General features: G+C 36.1%; 1 protein-coding gene across 2 annotated transcripts in view; it reads right to left on the reverse strand.

Annotated features, from left to right (window-relative positions):
* Positions 1–12548, reverse strand: part of LOC142436503 (thyrotropin-releasing hormone-degrading ectoenzyme-like) — a 98688-nt gene extending 86140 nt beyond the window's left edge. For both annotated transcript variants that reach the window (XM_075540115.1, XM_075540116.1), the window contains exon 1: positions 12416–12548. In XM_075540115.1, coding sequence (XP_075396230.1) covers positions 12416–12514 — 99 coding nt within the window. In that variant the 5' untranslated portion in view covers positions 12515–12548. The remainder of the gene's footprint in view (positions 1–12415) is intronic.
* Positions 12549–13735: the final 1187 nt, after the last annotated feature.

The following is a 13735-nucleotide window of genomic DNA, read 5'->3' on the forward strand; positions in this document are numbered from 1 at the left end:
CTGAGATTTTAATTTGTTCAATTAACATAGGTGAACTGTTTGATACCTGATAAGTACTGCATAGCTTTGGATCTACATAAAAAGAGATAATTAAAGTGGGCCTGATGATGAAACTTTTGAATTCTATATGTATCTGGTAATCAGATATAGCTTTCAAAATTTTTATAGTATACATTGGTATATCAGGCTGATTTTAAATGGACTAATGTTTATGATGACTAAAAAGCCTATAAGATGCTAAAACAACACATTATTATTCTACAGGATAATTTGATTAAGTTAAATGTCTCATATTCCACTACTATCAGATTATGTATATTGTGAATATACTTATTTAGCGTTTTCTCCCAAAACTAATTTTTATAAAAGATGTTATATCACTGTTCATTTGCTTTTTCTATACTTCTTGTTTGTAGAAATATGTCCACGTTTAATTCCAGTTGACTTGCTCGTTTGTCTTTTAAGCCTCAATTCATTTCTAACTTTGTTATTTGTCCTTTTTCTAAATATTATAGAATCTCTCCATTCTCGAAACACCCTTTACTAAGTATGTGCTGTGGGAATATGCATTGGTTTATTTCCACTTCTTTTCACTGTTTGTCTTCAATATCCATTTCTTCTCTGTATATCATTTATAAAACAATCTGAGATTCAGACAGATTCAGGATTGGATTGACCTTGAAGCTCCACTGGAAATGCAGTGAAGGTACCTCCTAGCCTAAGTGAATTAGAGTCCCATAGATGATAGTAAGTCCCATAGATAGCAGGATAGTAAGTTGTGGGAATAGCATAATCTTTGTACATCGCCATGTGTACTAATTTACAAGGCAAATTTTATTCTTAATTAAAGCTATTAAATACATAAATAAGTGCAAAAGTCATTAGAATTAGGCTTTTCATTACATATGCAAATACTAAGAATAACAAGAGTAGCCAAAGAAATAGTTGAGAACACTGCAAAGTAGAATTTTACTACAGTCAATTTATATAAGATAAAACTAGGATAGCGGTGTGTGCGTGTGTGTATCATGTTATCACAATTCCAACTACCAGAAAGGATCATACGAAAGACTAGGTAAATAATTTCAAAACAAGTATTGCACTTATTTAAACATTTTAGTGAAATAAAAATGATTGAACATGATGCAACAAAGGAATTTTAAAATTAATATAGCTAAAACACTAGGTAACAACAAAATAATTTGACCCAAGAGGAGCAGAGAAAGCATTATAATCTCTGCCTGTATTAATCTAGTAATGAGATGAATACAAGTAAGGAGCCTTTTACCTATTTTCACTTAATAAAAGACAGTTTTATCAAATAAATGCTAAATAAGTCCAGAACATCTAGGTAGGAGAACTACAAGCTCAACCAAGTATAAAAAGAAGAAAAAAGAAGCTGTTCTTGGTATTAAATTTTGCCCAAGAAAATAGAAAAAAAAAGCATTCAAACAGTGATGAACTAAATATGGACAAGAGAAAACTTACTTCGTTCAGCAAAAAGCACAAATTAATAATTTACCAGTAAGTGGTAAAGGCATTTATCATAGAGATGCCAATAAAATCATGTCCTTTCACTATGTACATTTTCTTTACAAGAACAAAGAAGCTTTTCCTTTACACTATGTCTTAAAATCACCTCTGGCCTATTCTAATGGTCGTTCAAGGCCAAAAGCTAAGCCAAGACACTCAAGTAATAAAGAATAAGAGTGAAAAGTATATTTCATCTGGAAAATTCTTTTCAAGATTTTTTAGAGATACCAGCAGACAAGCCAGATAGACAGAAATTACTTCAATATTAATTTCTTTTACCTTAGAAGCAAGTAATTAGCTTCTCCTATCATTAAATGTAAATTTATAACCAAAGTAGAGAAGGGATGATGCAAGCAGAAATGTATTCAAGTAAAACTAATTTTAATAAATTAAAGGCTGTGCATTACATGTGTCAACTACCATGTACTATGAAACCAACATTGAGAAATATTTTTCCAATGGTCTTCTAATCTATTTTGGTAATTTAATTTTTAAATACATTTAAAAATCAATTCTTATTATCTTTAGTATTTCACATGCAAATACTGAATTGCTTTTTATACCAAAAAGTTCTTTCTTACATCATCTGAAATTTGCTACTGGAATTTCGGGCCATTTATCTTATTCTGACCCTGATGTTGACAGAACTGTGGTGACTGGTTTTCCTATGGTGACCATTCATGCATTGGAGCCAATTACTAACTCTTAGAATTCTAGCCTGCAGAGGGAATATATGTAACTGCTCTCGCTTCCCCCCGCCACCTCGGATCCTCTTTCTGCCCCTTCTCCTCTTCACCTAATTTTTTCAGTCTCTTAATATTATTCACATTTTTGAACTGAGATGATTGAAAATAAAAAAATCAAACCATTATCATTGAGTCAGTTCCAATGTACTCTCTGAATATTGATAGTGACCTCCCAGATCACATAACCTCCATTTCTTAAGCCTTCATTTAATGTAAACTATACATTAATACACTGTATTTACTTATTCATACAGAATATTAATAAAAAGCACATATGCTTTACTTACATCTATAGCAAAAGATTACATCTCAAATCATATTTCTATTTAAAGAATGATATACTAGAGAAGTAAAAGAATATATGGATAGATATCTCTGCTGCCTAGAAGCATGAGCACAGCTTTAAATCATTAATTATTTAAATCATTAAGTTATTTGCATCTCTCCTGATTGATAAATTGAATATAATAATATCTATTTTACAGGAGTGGTAAAGATAATAGTGTAAATTCTTTAAAACAAAAGGTGCTAACAAAAATTGCTACTATTATGTATATTAATATTAATACCTTCATAAATCTGACCAAAAGTCTGTTCTCCAACTTTGTTTCTGAGAGTGACCACAGAGAATATGTTAACCAACATCAGGGGCACTCCTCCGCCCAATAAAGGGAAAAAGCTCCTGAGGCAGAGCATTTGTAGTGTGCATTTGCCCCCTACAGAGAGCAACTTGCTGTAAATTAGTGCACCTCTGGTGTTACATAGGGCTCTGTCTGGCCACAGTGAATATCTTCATAAAGGCGGTTTTGCTTAAAGCTCATTTTTTTGTGATGGCCAATTTAAGAGAACAGTGTGAAGGTCAGAAATTTTGTTTCCTGCTTGGGAAAAACGCTGCAGAACCTGGCAGATGTTGAACACAGCTTAGGACAGTGGTATGGAAAAAACAGGTGCATGGGTGTGTTTCTCATTTCTGAAAAGGTACAATGTCAACTGATGACAACCCTTGTTATGGAAAGTCCATCAGCTTCCTGCACAGAAGAAAATGTTGACAAAATTCATGCACTTGTGCTTGAGGACCAGCAAGAGACCACGGATGAGATGGAGGACTAGCTGGATTATATTGCAACTCAGTTCAGTGAATTTTAACTGAAGATTTGGGAATGGGAAAGGTTGCTAGGAAATTGGTGCCTCGGGTAATCATTGGCCAGGAAAAGGAGCAGCCAGTAGAAGCATGTCATGGCTTTAAAAGAACAGGTAGGAAACGACCAGACTTTTCTTTTTTTCTAAGGTAATTACTAGTGAGGAGACATGGTGCGATTCTTAGGAGCCTGAAAGCAAACATCAATCAAGCCAATGAAGATGCCATCTTTAATTGTACCCCCAAAACAAACAAAAAAACACTTATCAAATGAAACTAAAAGATCAAGATGATGCTCATTTGTTTGTTTTTTAGGTGAGGGGCATAGTGCATTTGGAGTTTACCCACCAGGTCAATCAAGCTTTCTACTGAGAGGGTCTGACAAGATCATGTAACAGTGTATGACAAAGAAGACCTGATTTGTGGCAGACGAGGGACTGGGATTTCCACCACAACAACGCACCTGCTCAGGCAGCTATCTCAGTGCACCCGTTTTTGGCAAAAAACAGCATGCCTCTCTTGTCGCTCGCAACTTACTCACCTGACCTACCTCCATGTGACTTCTTTTTGTTTCTATGAATGAAGAAGGACATGAAAGGGCAGCAACTTCAAGGCACAGAAGAGGTGAAGAAAAACATGAGGGAGGTGCAGTCAGCCATCCAAACAGATGAGTTTGGAAAATGTTTCCAATAATGGAATCACAGATTTGACAAATGTATTAAGTTTAATGGAGAGTACTTTAAAGATCATAAGGTTGTTTTGTAACATAATAATAATTAATAAATACATAGCTTTGAAAAAATTCCACTTTGGGGGGCTACCCCCTCATATATACGCCATGTATGGGAACATGAAGAGAACAAAACAGTCATTAACTACATTTGATAGTATAAATGTAGTTGAGACTATGGATAGAGACAGCAAAGGCGAAGAAGGATTGTTTAGATGAGGGTTCAGAATAGCAACAATGAAACACAACTTTCCTCTACTTCCTAAATGCTCCCCTCCCCTCATCAAGATCCCAATTCCACCTTACAAATCTAGCTGAACCAGAGGATGTACACTTGTACAGATAGGAAATGGAAACACAGGGAATCCAGGAAGATGATCCCTTCAGGACCAGTGGTGTGAATGGCAATACTGGGAGGGTGAAGGGAAAGTGGGGTAGAAAGGGGGAACCAATTATAAGGATCTACATATAACTTCCTCTCTGGGGGGTGGACAACAGAAAAGTGGGTGAAGGGAGACATGTAAGATATGACAAAATTATAATAATTTATAAATTATCAGGGGTTCATGAGGGACAGAAAAGTGGTGGGGGGACGAGGGGAATGAGGAGCTGATATCAAGGGCTCAAGTGGAAAGCAAATGTTTTGAGAATGATGATGGCAACACATGTGCAAATGTGCTTGACACAATGGATGGATGGATGGATTGTGATGAGTTGTATGAGCCCCCAATAAAGTGATTAAAAAAACAGAATAGGAAGAAGTTGCAGAACTCGGAAGTTGATTGTGCCCGAGGCGGAGAGTTCAAAGAACAGGAGGAGAGCTAAGTGAACGAAAAGAGGTCCCCAGGGGTCAAAGCTGAGGGGTCAGCTTAAATGTGACAGGACCCAGGAGACCCCATTAGAGAACAAAATACTTGGGCAAAACAATCTTCATTTCCCCTCCTGAATTGACATGACATTATGTCCTTAACGTCTTCATCCTAGTTCAAATACCAACTCATTTTTCTAATTCTTATAAAAAGATGCGATATTTCTCTCATAAATATCATGGCATTTTGCTTATATTGCTTTTTCTGATAGCCACTTTAATTAAAGTCAATCAGTATTTATTAAATATATACTGTATACCATTTAATGAATACTGGATACACATGAGTGAATAGTACGGGCTAATATCTCTCTAGAACATTTACAGTGGAGATGTGGGATGTTAGTAAGCAGGGGTAGAGCAGTAGACATAGTAAATATAATATAGAATAAAATATATATATGTTATAAAGTGACAAATGCTAAGGGACAAATTGATGTATGAATCAAAATAAGGGAAATGAAGAATGAACGTGTTCGCTGTCATTTTTTACATGGAAGTCGTCTTTGAAAAGGTGGCTTTTACACAGAAGATGCGGTACAGCTAACAGAATCAGGACAATGGTTTAAATAGAACTCTACGTAGAGAAGACAGCCCGTCACAAAGGCCTGACCCTGGGAGCGAACTGGATGTAGTCATCAGAAATCAGGGCGTGGTGAGAAAGGAGACCTGAGAAGGGAGTCATAAGAGGCAAAACCACAGAGGGAAGAGGGAAGTTAAGGTCACTGGCAAGTTGGGGAGATTTGGATGAGTGGAGATCAGAGGTTGGGTCTTATGAGTTCACTGTAAAGATTGGCTTTTATCCCCACTTTGGTAGGGAGTCATTGTAAAAGTTTTGACATTAGATAATGCCTTAACAGTTAAAGATGGCATCTGACTTAAGGGTAAAGAAATATATCAAGCTGACTGGTTAAAATTCAACTGTACAGGAGCAGGATTAGTTCCAGAAAGACTATTTGGGAAAATGCTGAAGAAAGAAAACAAAGACCACTGACATGCTGTCTGTCCTGACTCGCAGTGACTCTTTACAGGTTTCTGAGACTGAAAACCTCTGAGAGCAGGTAGCCTCGTCTTTTTCCCATGGAGCAAGCAATGGGCTCGAACTGCTGCTGACCTCGAGCCCCACCAGAGCTTCTTACGACTAAGGCAAGGGGTTGGTCATTCGAACAAGATAGCAATATTGTTGGTGAGGAAAAGGGTTCAAACTCTGGAATTATTTTGAGGGGAGAGCTGACAGAATGTCCTGGCAAACAGAATGAGAGAAAGGGGGGCTGAAGAGTATTGTGAAGTATCCAGGAATTACCATAAACTGATATAATTTAAGTAATCACTGGCTTGAGAAACAATTTATTGTTGAAGGTACTGTGGCTCTGAGTCAGACTTGATTTCACAGCACTGTTTGGTTTTGGGTTTTTGTTCACTAGGTTACAACATTCTTGAGAAAGCACTCTCTAATTTCATTTCTGTTCTATAGAACCAATACATTCTGTGCATAGAATTAATCTGTGCACTTTCCCGATTATTAACCAGGGTCTGGATGACGTAATGCTATAGATGGGGAGCCTGGTATCAATAGAACCAGCAGTTCTAAAGGACAGGCTGGCTTTTCATGTCCATTTGTGTAGAAGACATATAAGTTAGATATGTTTAATCTAATAGGTACATGAATATTTAAAAACTTTAGTTATACCACCAGAACATTGCAAGTTAAAATGTCTATTTTTTAAAATTTGTTCCTTGTGAATATTGTTCAGCTCTGGTTTTTGTCATTGTAGCTGGTCTCTAAAATGTTGTAATCTTCATATAAGTGATGAAATACGTTCACATTTAAAGGATCGTCTTTAAATTTGCTTGTCATTTAGAAATCTGTTTCTCACTTCTAAGCTTACACTAAACCTTTCCAACTTAGCATCTTATGTAAATTTAATGAGCATTTTCTCACTCTCATCATCCAGGTCATTGGGTCATTGATTCTTATTTCTCTTTGTGCTTTTAGAGCAAAGAGACTGTCTCAATCCATCCTTTCCAGTCTTTCCGGTTTATGGACAGTGCTTTCCTGTTTTCATTGCACTTTTATCATTTATTCTCTTTTTAAAGCTATTATGAAAGATTACTGAGCTAACTAAACTGTTTTCACAGAACAGTTCTCATTCTTCCTCTTTCTATCCTAAGATTATGAAAATATTTAAATCAGGGTGACGTTACAATTCCGGAAGATCAATGAAACAGAAGTGGGAATAATTAGATTAATTATTAAGTAAATAACTACAGAGATGATAATCTAGCATAACATCTATGTAATGAGAGGCTTGATCGTTGGCAGAAGTTAAAATTGACTAGCAACTGAGACACAAAGGAAGACGAGTGCAGAGGCACAGAAGTAAAATTTAATTGAATGTAACAACATAATACATTACAATAAAATAAAATAAATGCTGGGTACTCTAATGATATCCATACTTGTTTTATTAATTCCAATATCTATAACACCTTTATAAATATTTTTCTTGAAATACAAATGTAATTCTTAGTCCTCCTTTTTAAACTCTCCATTGGTTCCTCATGATTTTTCAAAAACAAAACAAAAATTAAATATTTCTTCAGGCACGTAGCATTTGAAAGAATTTATTATTATCAGATTCTCACTACAAGAAATGTTAAAGAAATCCTTTAACAAAAAACCCACTGCCATCAAATCAATTTTAACTCAGAGTGGCCCTAAAGGATAGAATACAGCTACTCCATAAAGTTACAAGGCTGTGAAGCTATACAGAAGAAATAAAAAACAAATTCATGAAGAATATAACAAATAGAAACTATATAGATAGACATATAGGATATTTCCTATTATTAAAATATATTTTAAATAATTGAATAATAACAATATATTATTAGCTTTTAAATATATCTGTATAAAGGAAATATATGAAAAATAACAAAACTGACAAGAAGAAAGAAAGAGAATTACACTATTGTTAAGCTCCTTTGATGTGTACATAATATTACAAAACAAAAACTCACTGCTATGGAGGTGATGATGACTCACAGCGACCCCTGTGGGTTTCCAAGATGGGAACTGCTTAGGGGGGGTCGAGTGCCATCTTGACCTCCTAGAGCTCCTGGTGGTTCCAAACTGCAAACCATGCAGATCCCAGCTCAACATGGAACCGTAAGATGACTTCTATATAGACGTTGACTACCAACCCGCATATTGTTGTTTAAAGTGCTTGCTTGCTGATCAAAATGTTGGAGGTTTAAAACCCCAAGCTGTTCCTCAGACAAAAGATGTGTCAGTCAGCTGCCATAAGCATCACAGCCTGGAAGACCCTATGAGGAAGCTCAATTGAATTGAAAATCAACCCAAAAGCAAGGAGGTTGGATTTTTTTCTATTAAAAAAGTTATGTTTTAAGTCTTAATGAGTTTCCTCCTCAAGTTAGAGTTAACCTAATGACACGGATGGAGAACATCTTTCTGCACCTTCATTTACTGGTGGGGCTCAACTCACAATGAGAAGGAACAGCTTCAAAAGACCATGGCATATGTGAATTAAACTCTGAAAAATTAGAAGTTGTAAACAAAAGAAATGAAACACATAAAGTTCAATATCCTAGATATGTAACAGCCAAAACAGGCTAATATTGACCAATATTTTTTGTCAGATAGTCATAGGGATTATTATTTCTAGTATGACAAATTCAAGAGAATTGATTAGTAGATAATATCAAAAGGAGTATTTCAAGATCTATCTTGAAGTATAACGCTGTCTGTGATAGGATGATATCTACCAAGGACAATGAAGCCAGCAAAATTATTATTCAAATTCATACACCAACCACATAACTCTTCAGCTTGAACTTCAACAAATATAAAATAAAGATGCACTGATAGTGATTCATGATTAAAACTCCAAAGTTGGAAATGAAAAGGAAAAATCAATAATTGGAAAATATGGCCTTAGTGATAAAGAATGCTAGAAATCATATAATAAAATATGTTTAAAAGCAATAACTTCATTATTGCAAATATCCTTGTTCAAAATATAAAAAGCCTCAGTCCATATAGACTTCACCATGAAGAATATGGAAGAATGAAAATGACCTCATCTGCGTGAAATGACAATGAAATAATGCAATAGCATCAGTCAAACCAAGACCAGGGGCTGACTGTGAAACAAACCAAAAACCTCATAGGCAATTTCAGGATGAAGCTGAGAAAACTAAATACAGGTTCATTAGCATCAGAATTCAATTTTTTGGTATATTGTACTTGAATTTAAAGATCATCTCTAGATGTTCTGCCTTGAACACGAAGAACCAAAGAAAAGATGAATATAGGATAACATCAAAGGACTATTAAAAAGACAGGAAAATAGAGAATAGCAAAATCAATGTCATAAAAGACTCAGAAGCTTGCTTTTGAGCATACAGTAGCTAAAGTAACTGGTAGAAATGAAAAAATAAGTGTGAGAAATTTTTATATATTATGTTTCTTCTAAAAGCAAAACAGCACCAGAAAAATTTCTCCATATTGGTGTGAGTGGCTTAAGAAAAGTAAAATTGAAATGGACCTGACATCTTTCATGACAAACAAGTGCATTTCAAAAGAAGAGATAATAAAAGATCTTAACCAAACACGGCAGCTTGAGAAGACAGCGGAAAACAGTTTAACAACATGTGGAAAGTCCTACAGTTGGAAAGCCCCAAGGGCAGAAGAGGATGAGCAGATGTCAAGCTGAACGAACTGAAGAAAAACAGTAAGCCTCCAGTTAAAATTGAAGGATTCTACAGACAAAATATTAAATTATATATACATCAAAAGAAGATGGAAGGAATACACAAAGCACCCATATCACAAAGATTGGTCTGTATTTAATCACTCAGTAGGTAGCATTGTATCAAGAACAGGTGATACTGAAAGAAGCCTAAGTTTCACTGAAGGTGGAAGTTAAAAACAAGTTTTCAGAAATTGGAAAAATATCAAAGTAAACACTTTAAAACTCTCATGTAGCAGTAGAAGCCCTCACTAGTGTACCTCAAGAAACTGGCATAACCTACCCAACCAACTGAAAGATATCCGTGTTTGAGCCCATTCTTACTGGCAAGTAAAATTTTGCTGAAGATAATTCAACATCGTCAGGGAGCTGCACGTGGGACATCTTTACTGATGTCTAATTAGTCTTGGCTGAAAGCAAAGAATACCAGAAAGATGTTTACTTGTGTATCACAACTATGAAAAGATGTTGAACAGTGTGGGCCATTACAAACTATGTATTACACTGCAAATAATGGGAATTCAGGAACACTTAACTCATTCAAACAGCACAAGGGAACAGTATGCAGGCAATCAGGAAAGGTAAGCATCAGGGCTGGACCTTCTCACCATACTCGTTCAACATGTATGTGAAACAAATAATCCTCAGCCTGGATGAGATGGAAAATAATGTGGCATCAGAATCTGTAAAAGCCTCATTAACAACTGGCAACATACAAGTTAAGAAATATGCTTGCTGAAAGAAAAGAGGGCTTGAAGCACTTACTGTTGAAGACCTACTACTGCCTTCAATATGAGCCACAACTCAATTTAAAAAAACATGAATCCTCACAACTAAGCCAATCAGGATAAACGGTAGAAAGATTTCATTGATCAGAGATATAATTGGATCTACACTCAATGCTCATAAAGGCAGCAGCCAAGAAATCAAATGACAGTCACATACTGCAGTGGGCACATCTATTGTATAAGTTTCTTTAAAGAGTGAAAGAGCAAATGCGTCACTTTGAGGAATCAGACGTGCAGACCCATGCCATGGTGTCTTCAGTTAGTTCATAATAAAGGAAGATCAGAGAGGATTTATGCGTTTACAATTAGAGGGTTGGAAAAGGATACTGAAAGAATGATGCCATCACAAGCAAAAGTCTTTTAGAAGATACAGCCAAAATGCTTCTTCGAAGCTCGCCTGGTGAGACTGAGTCAGGAGCGTCCAGTCTTCAGAAGAAGACATCATGGGAGGTAAAAGACACGGTCATTGTAAATGAATAAGACACTTAACAGGATGGACTGACAAAATGGCTGCAACAGTGGACTCAAACATAACGACTTTGGTGCTCTGTTCTGTTGTGCACAGATAGGTCTTCACGCAAAGACTTCTAATGACACAGAACTTAATGTCGCCTATTTTAATAAAACACCAAAACACACTTTTTAATCATTGCACTGATGGGTAATTGTACATGGGGGTTTCTATTAAAACAGTTCATATTTTTATATATTATACGTCAACATAAACTCATTGGCAATGAGACAGTCACTACTAGAATGCAAAAGTAAAATCATTTTTATTAAAAAGGGATATGTTTTCTAGAAAACCGTATTCATAATTTTAATAAAACAGAAACAATATTCAACCTATAAAGTACAAACCAATCCTAATGGGTACAATTCATAACATCCTAAAATTGATGACTGGAGACATTAAACCTACTTTAACAATTATTTCAGCTCCAGTAAAACAAAATTCATTGCCATATAAGTAAGAAATAATGAGACACATGCTAGTGTTAAAAACAGAACCGGGGGAGAGAGGTACAAAGAAACATCATTATCCTGGCCCAGCTAACTACAGAAAAAAAGTTCATGCAAGAGATCCTAGCTCTAAGTCTAATTATTGTCCCAAACAAAGAAATCTATCCACTACCATTGAACCAATCCCGACTCCTTGGACAGAGGGGAACTGCCCTTCTCTTCCTCAGGCTGTGTATCTTTAAGGAGCCACGCCCGTCTCCCTCGGAGTGGGCTGGTGAGATCCATCCAGTGGCTTTTTGGTTACTGGCTGAGCACTTAACCATTGAACAACTACCATTCAACTATCACCCCCACACTATATCATCTTAAGTCTCATCTCTAGTTTTTGTTTATTACTCTTATTTCCAATAAAAGGCTTAATTCCCAAAATGTTCCCATATTGTTTATAAAATATACATAGCAGGTCATTGCCTATATCCTTCTACATTAGCCAACCAAAATAAACAAATATTTAAGAGCTACCACTGAAAAATAATTGTCACTATACTAGTCTGTTTTCTTATTGTTAATAATATCTGACGTTTATATAACACCGTTTGTACAGCAATCTCATATTGTGTCTCCAAACATTTATTTATTAGTACTTCCAATATTTCTATGCATGGTTTGGCAAATAATCATATCTGGTCTTCTACTTTATAAAACAAAGCCCTAACTCTTAAAGTGGCATGAGCCTACTAACTTCATATTTTCCAGCTCACAGTCCATTTCTATCTGCTAGGAGGAGGCAATACATAGAATCCACGCAGCATGAGGCAATTTGACTTCCCTGCATTGTGAAACAGCCAAGCGGCATTTGGGTCTTATTTATTCCCACCTTTTTGTATGCGATCCAGTCAAACACCCTGTCAATATCAGTTGCCTGTAGCACTTCCTGTGAGACCGGATGGGAACTGGCCAAGCCATCAAGCAGCATCACTTCATGCAGAACATCTGTCAGGAACCTCTGCTTTTCCTGCAATACAGATGAGTCAATATCATAGGTGATTCAGGGTTATGACAGAATGTGTGTGACAACTGCTACAGAATATGTGTCACTTAATTGATGAAGCTCATTAGTCTTAGATGGTGAGACTCAAGTGAAACCCAGTAAATTAAATGCCTCCTAAGTTACTTGAAAATGTAGGCGGCTGCTTTGAGCACGGCATGAAACAAAATCAATGAACTACTCTGGGCTCTAAAGAGATTTTTTTTTTTTAATTGACTCTGTTTAACAGTGGGGAAAGCAAAATTTGGACAGTGGACACATAATGAAAGTGGCTAGGATACAGGCTTCGTGGGGTGTGCTACAACATAAAGACGACAATCCAGGTTTCACAGTGCCTTTGTAAGTGCATTCAGTATAAGAATACTAACTAGATTTCAGGCTTACAGTACTGTCTCACTATTTAGTATCACTAATCTCTAATACCATGTGAACAGGTCATCCTCCCTCCCCTTTCCATGCCCCCTGTGAGTGAGCGCGCACACACACACACACACACACACACACACACACACACACACATTCTCTCTCTCTCTCTCTCCCCCCTTAAGAATGTGAAGAGAACACAAGTAATGAAAGATATAACATATGTGATGCATATGAGAATTCCAAATAACAAACACAAAGCAGATAACAATGCATAAGAATAATAATTTACCATGAAATTATAAAAAGTCAAAATTACAAGACTTCTCTTCTGTGTATCATTGAGATATCAGTCTCTACTCTATTAAAAGTAAATTTATTATGGTAGAAATAAAACAAAGTAAAAAGTACTTTTCTGTTGTTTTGGATTTTAATATATCCTCCTTTAAGGAAGTGGCTTGGGTTTTGTCACCAGCACACCAAGGATGCTGGCAGCTCTTAGTCCTCCTGGCCTCCTGCCTCCAAGGGGGGAGGAGTGAAATCAAAAAGAAGGTGCAAGGGATAACAAGGGCTAACTAGCCCCCAGACAGTTAGGAGCTAAAGAGTATCATTATGGAGATTAAAGGCTGCAGAGTTAAATTGCTCAAATCATTCTGAGCTCAGTCCTGGAGCGTCCCAGGTTTGAGCCAGCAGATAAACAGTATGTTATTTCTGAGCAAGTTGTAATTTCAAGCTGAGAGAAGACTAGTCCTGGAGTTAAATAAAATAGAAATGGAGAATAAATAT

Source organism: Tenrec ecaudatus, unplaced genomic scaffold (genome assembly GCF_050624435.1).
Source record: "Tenrec ecaudatus isolate mTenEca1 unplaced genomic scaffold, mTenEca1.hap1 Scaffold_3711, whole genome shotgun sequence".
In the NCBI taxonomy this organism is placed as follows: Eukaryota; Metazoa; Chordata; class Mammalia; order Afrosoricida; family Tenrecidae; genus Tenrec; species Tenrec ecaudatus.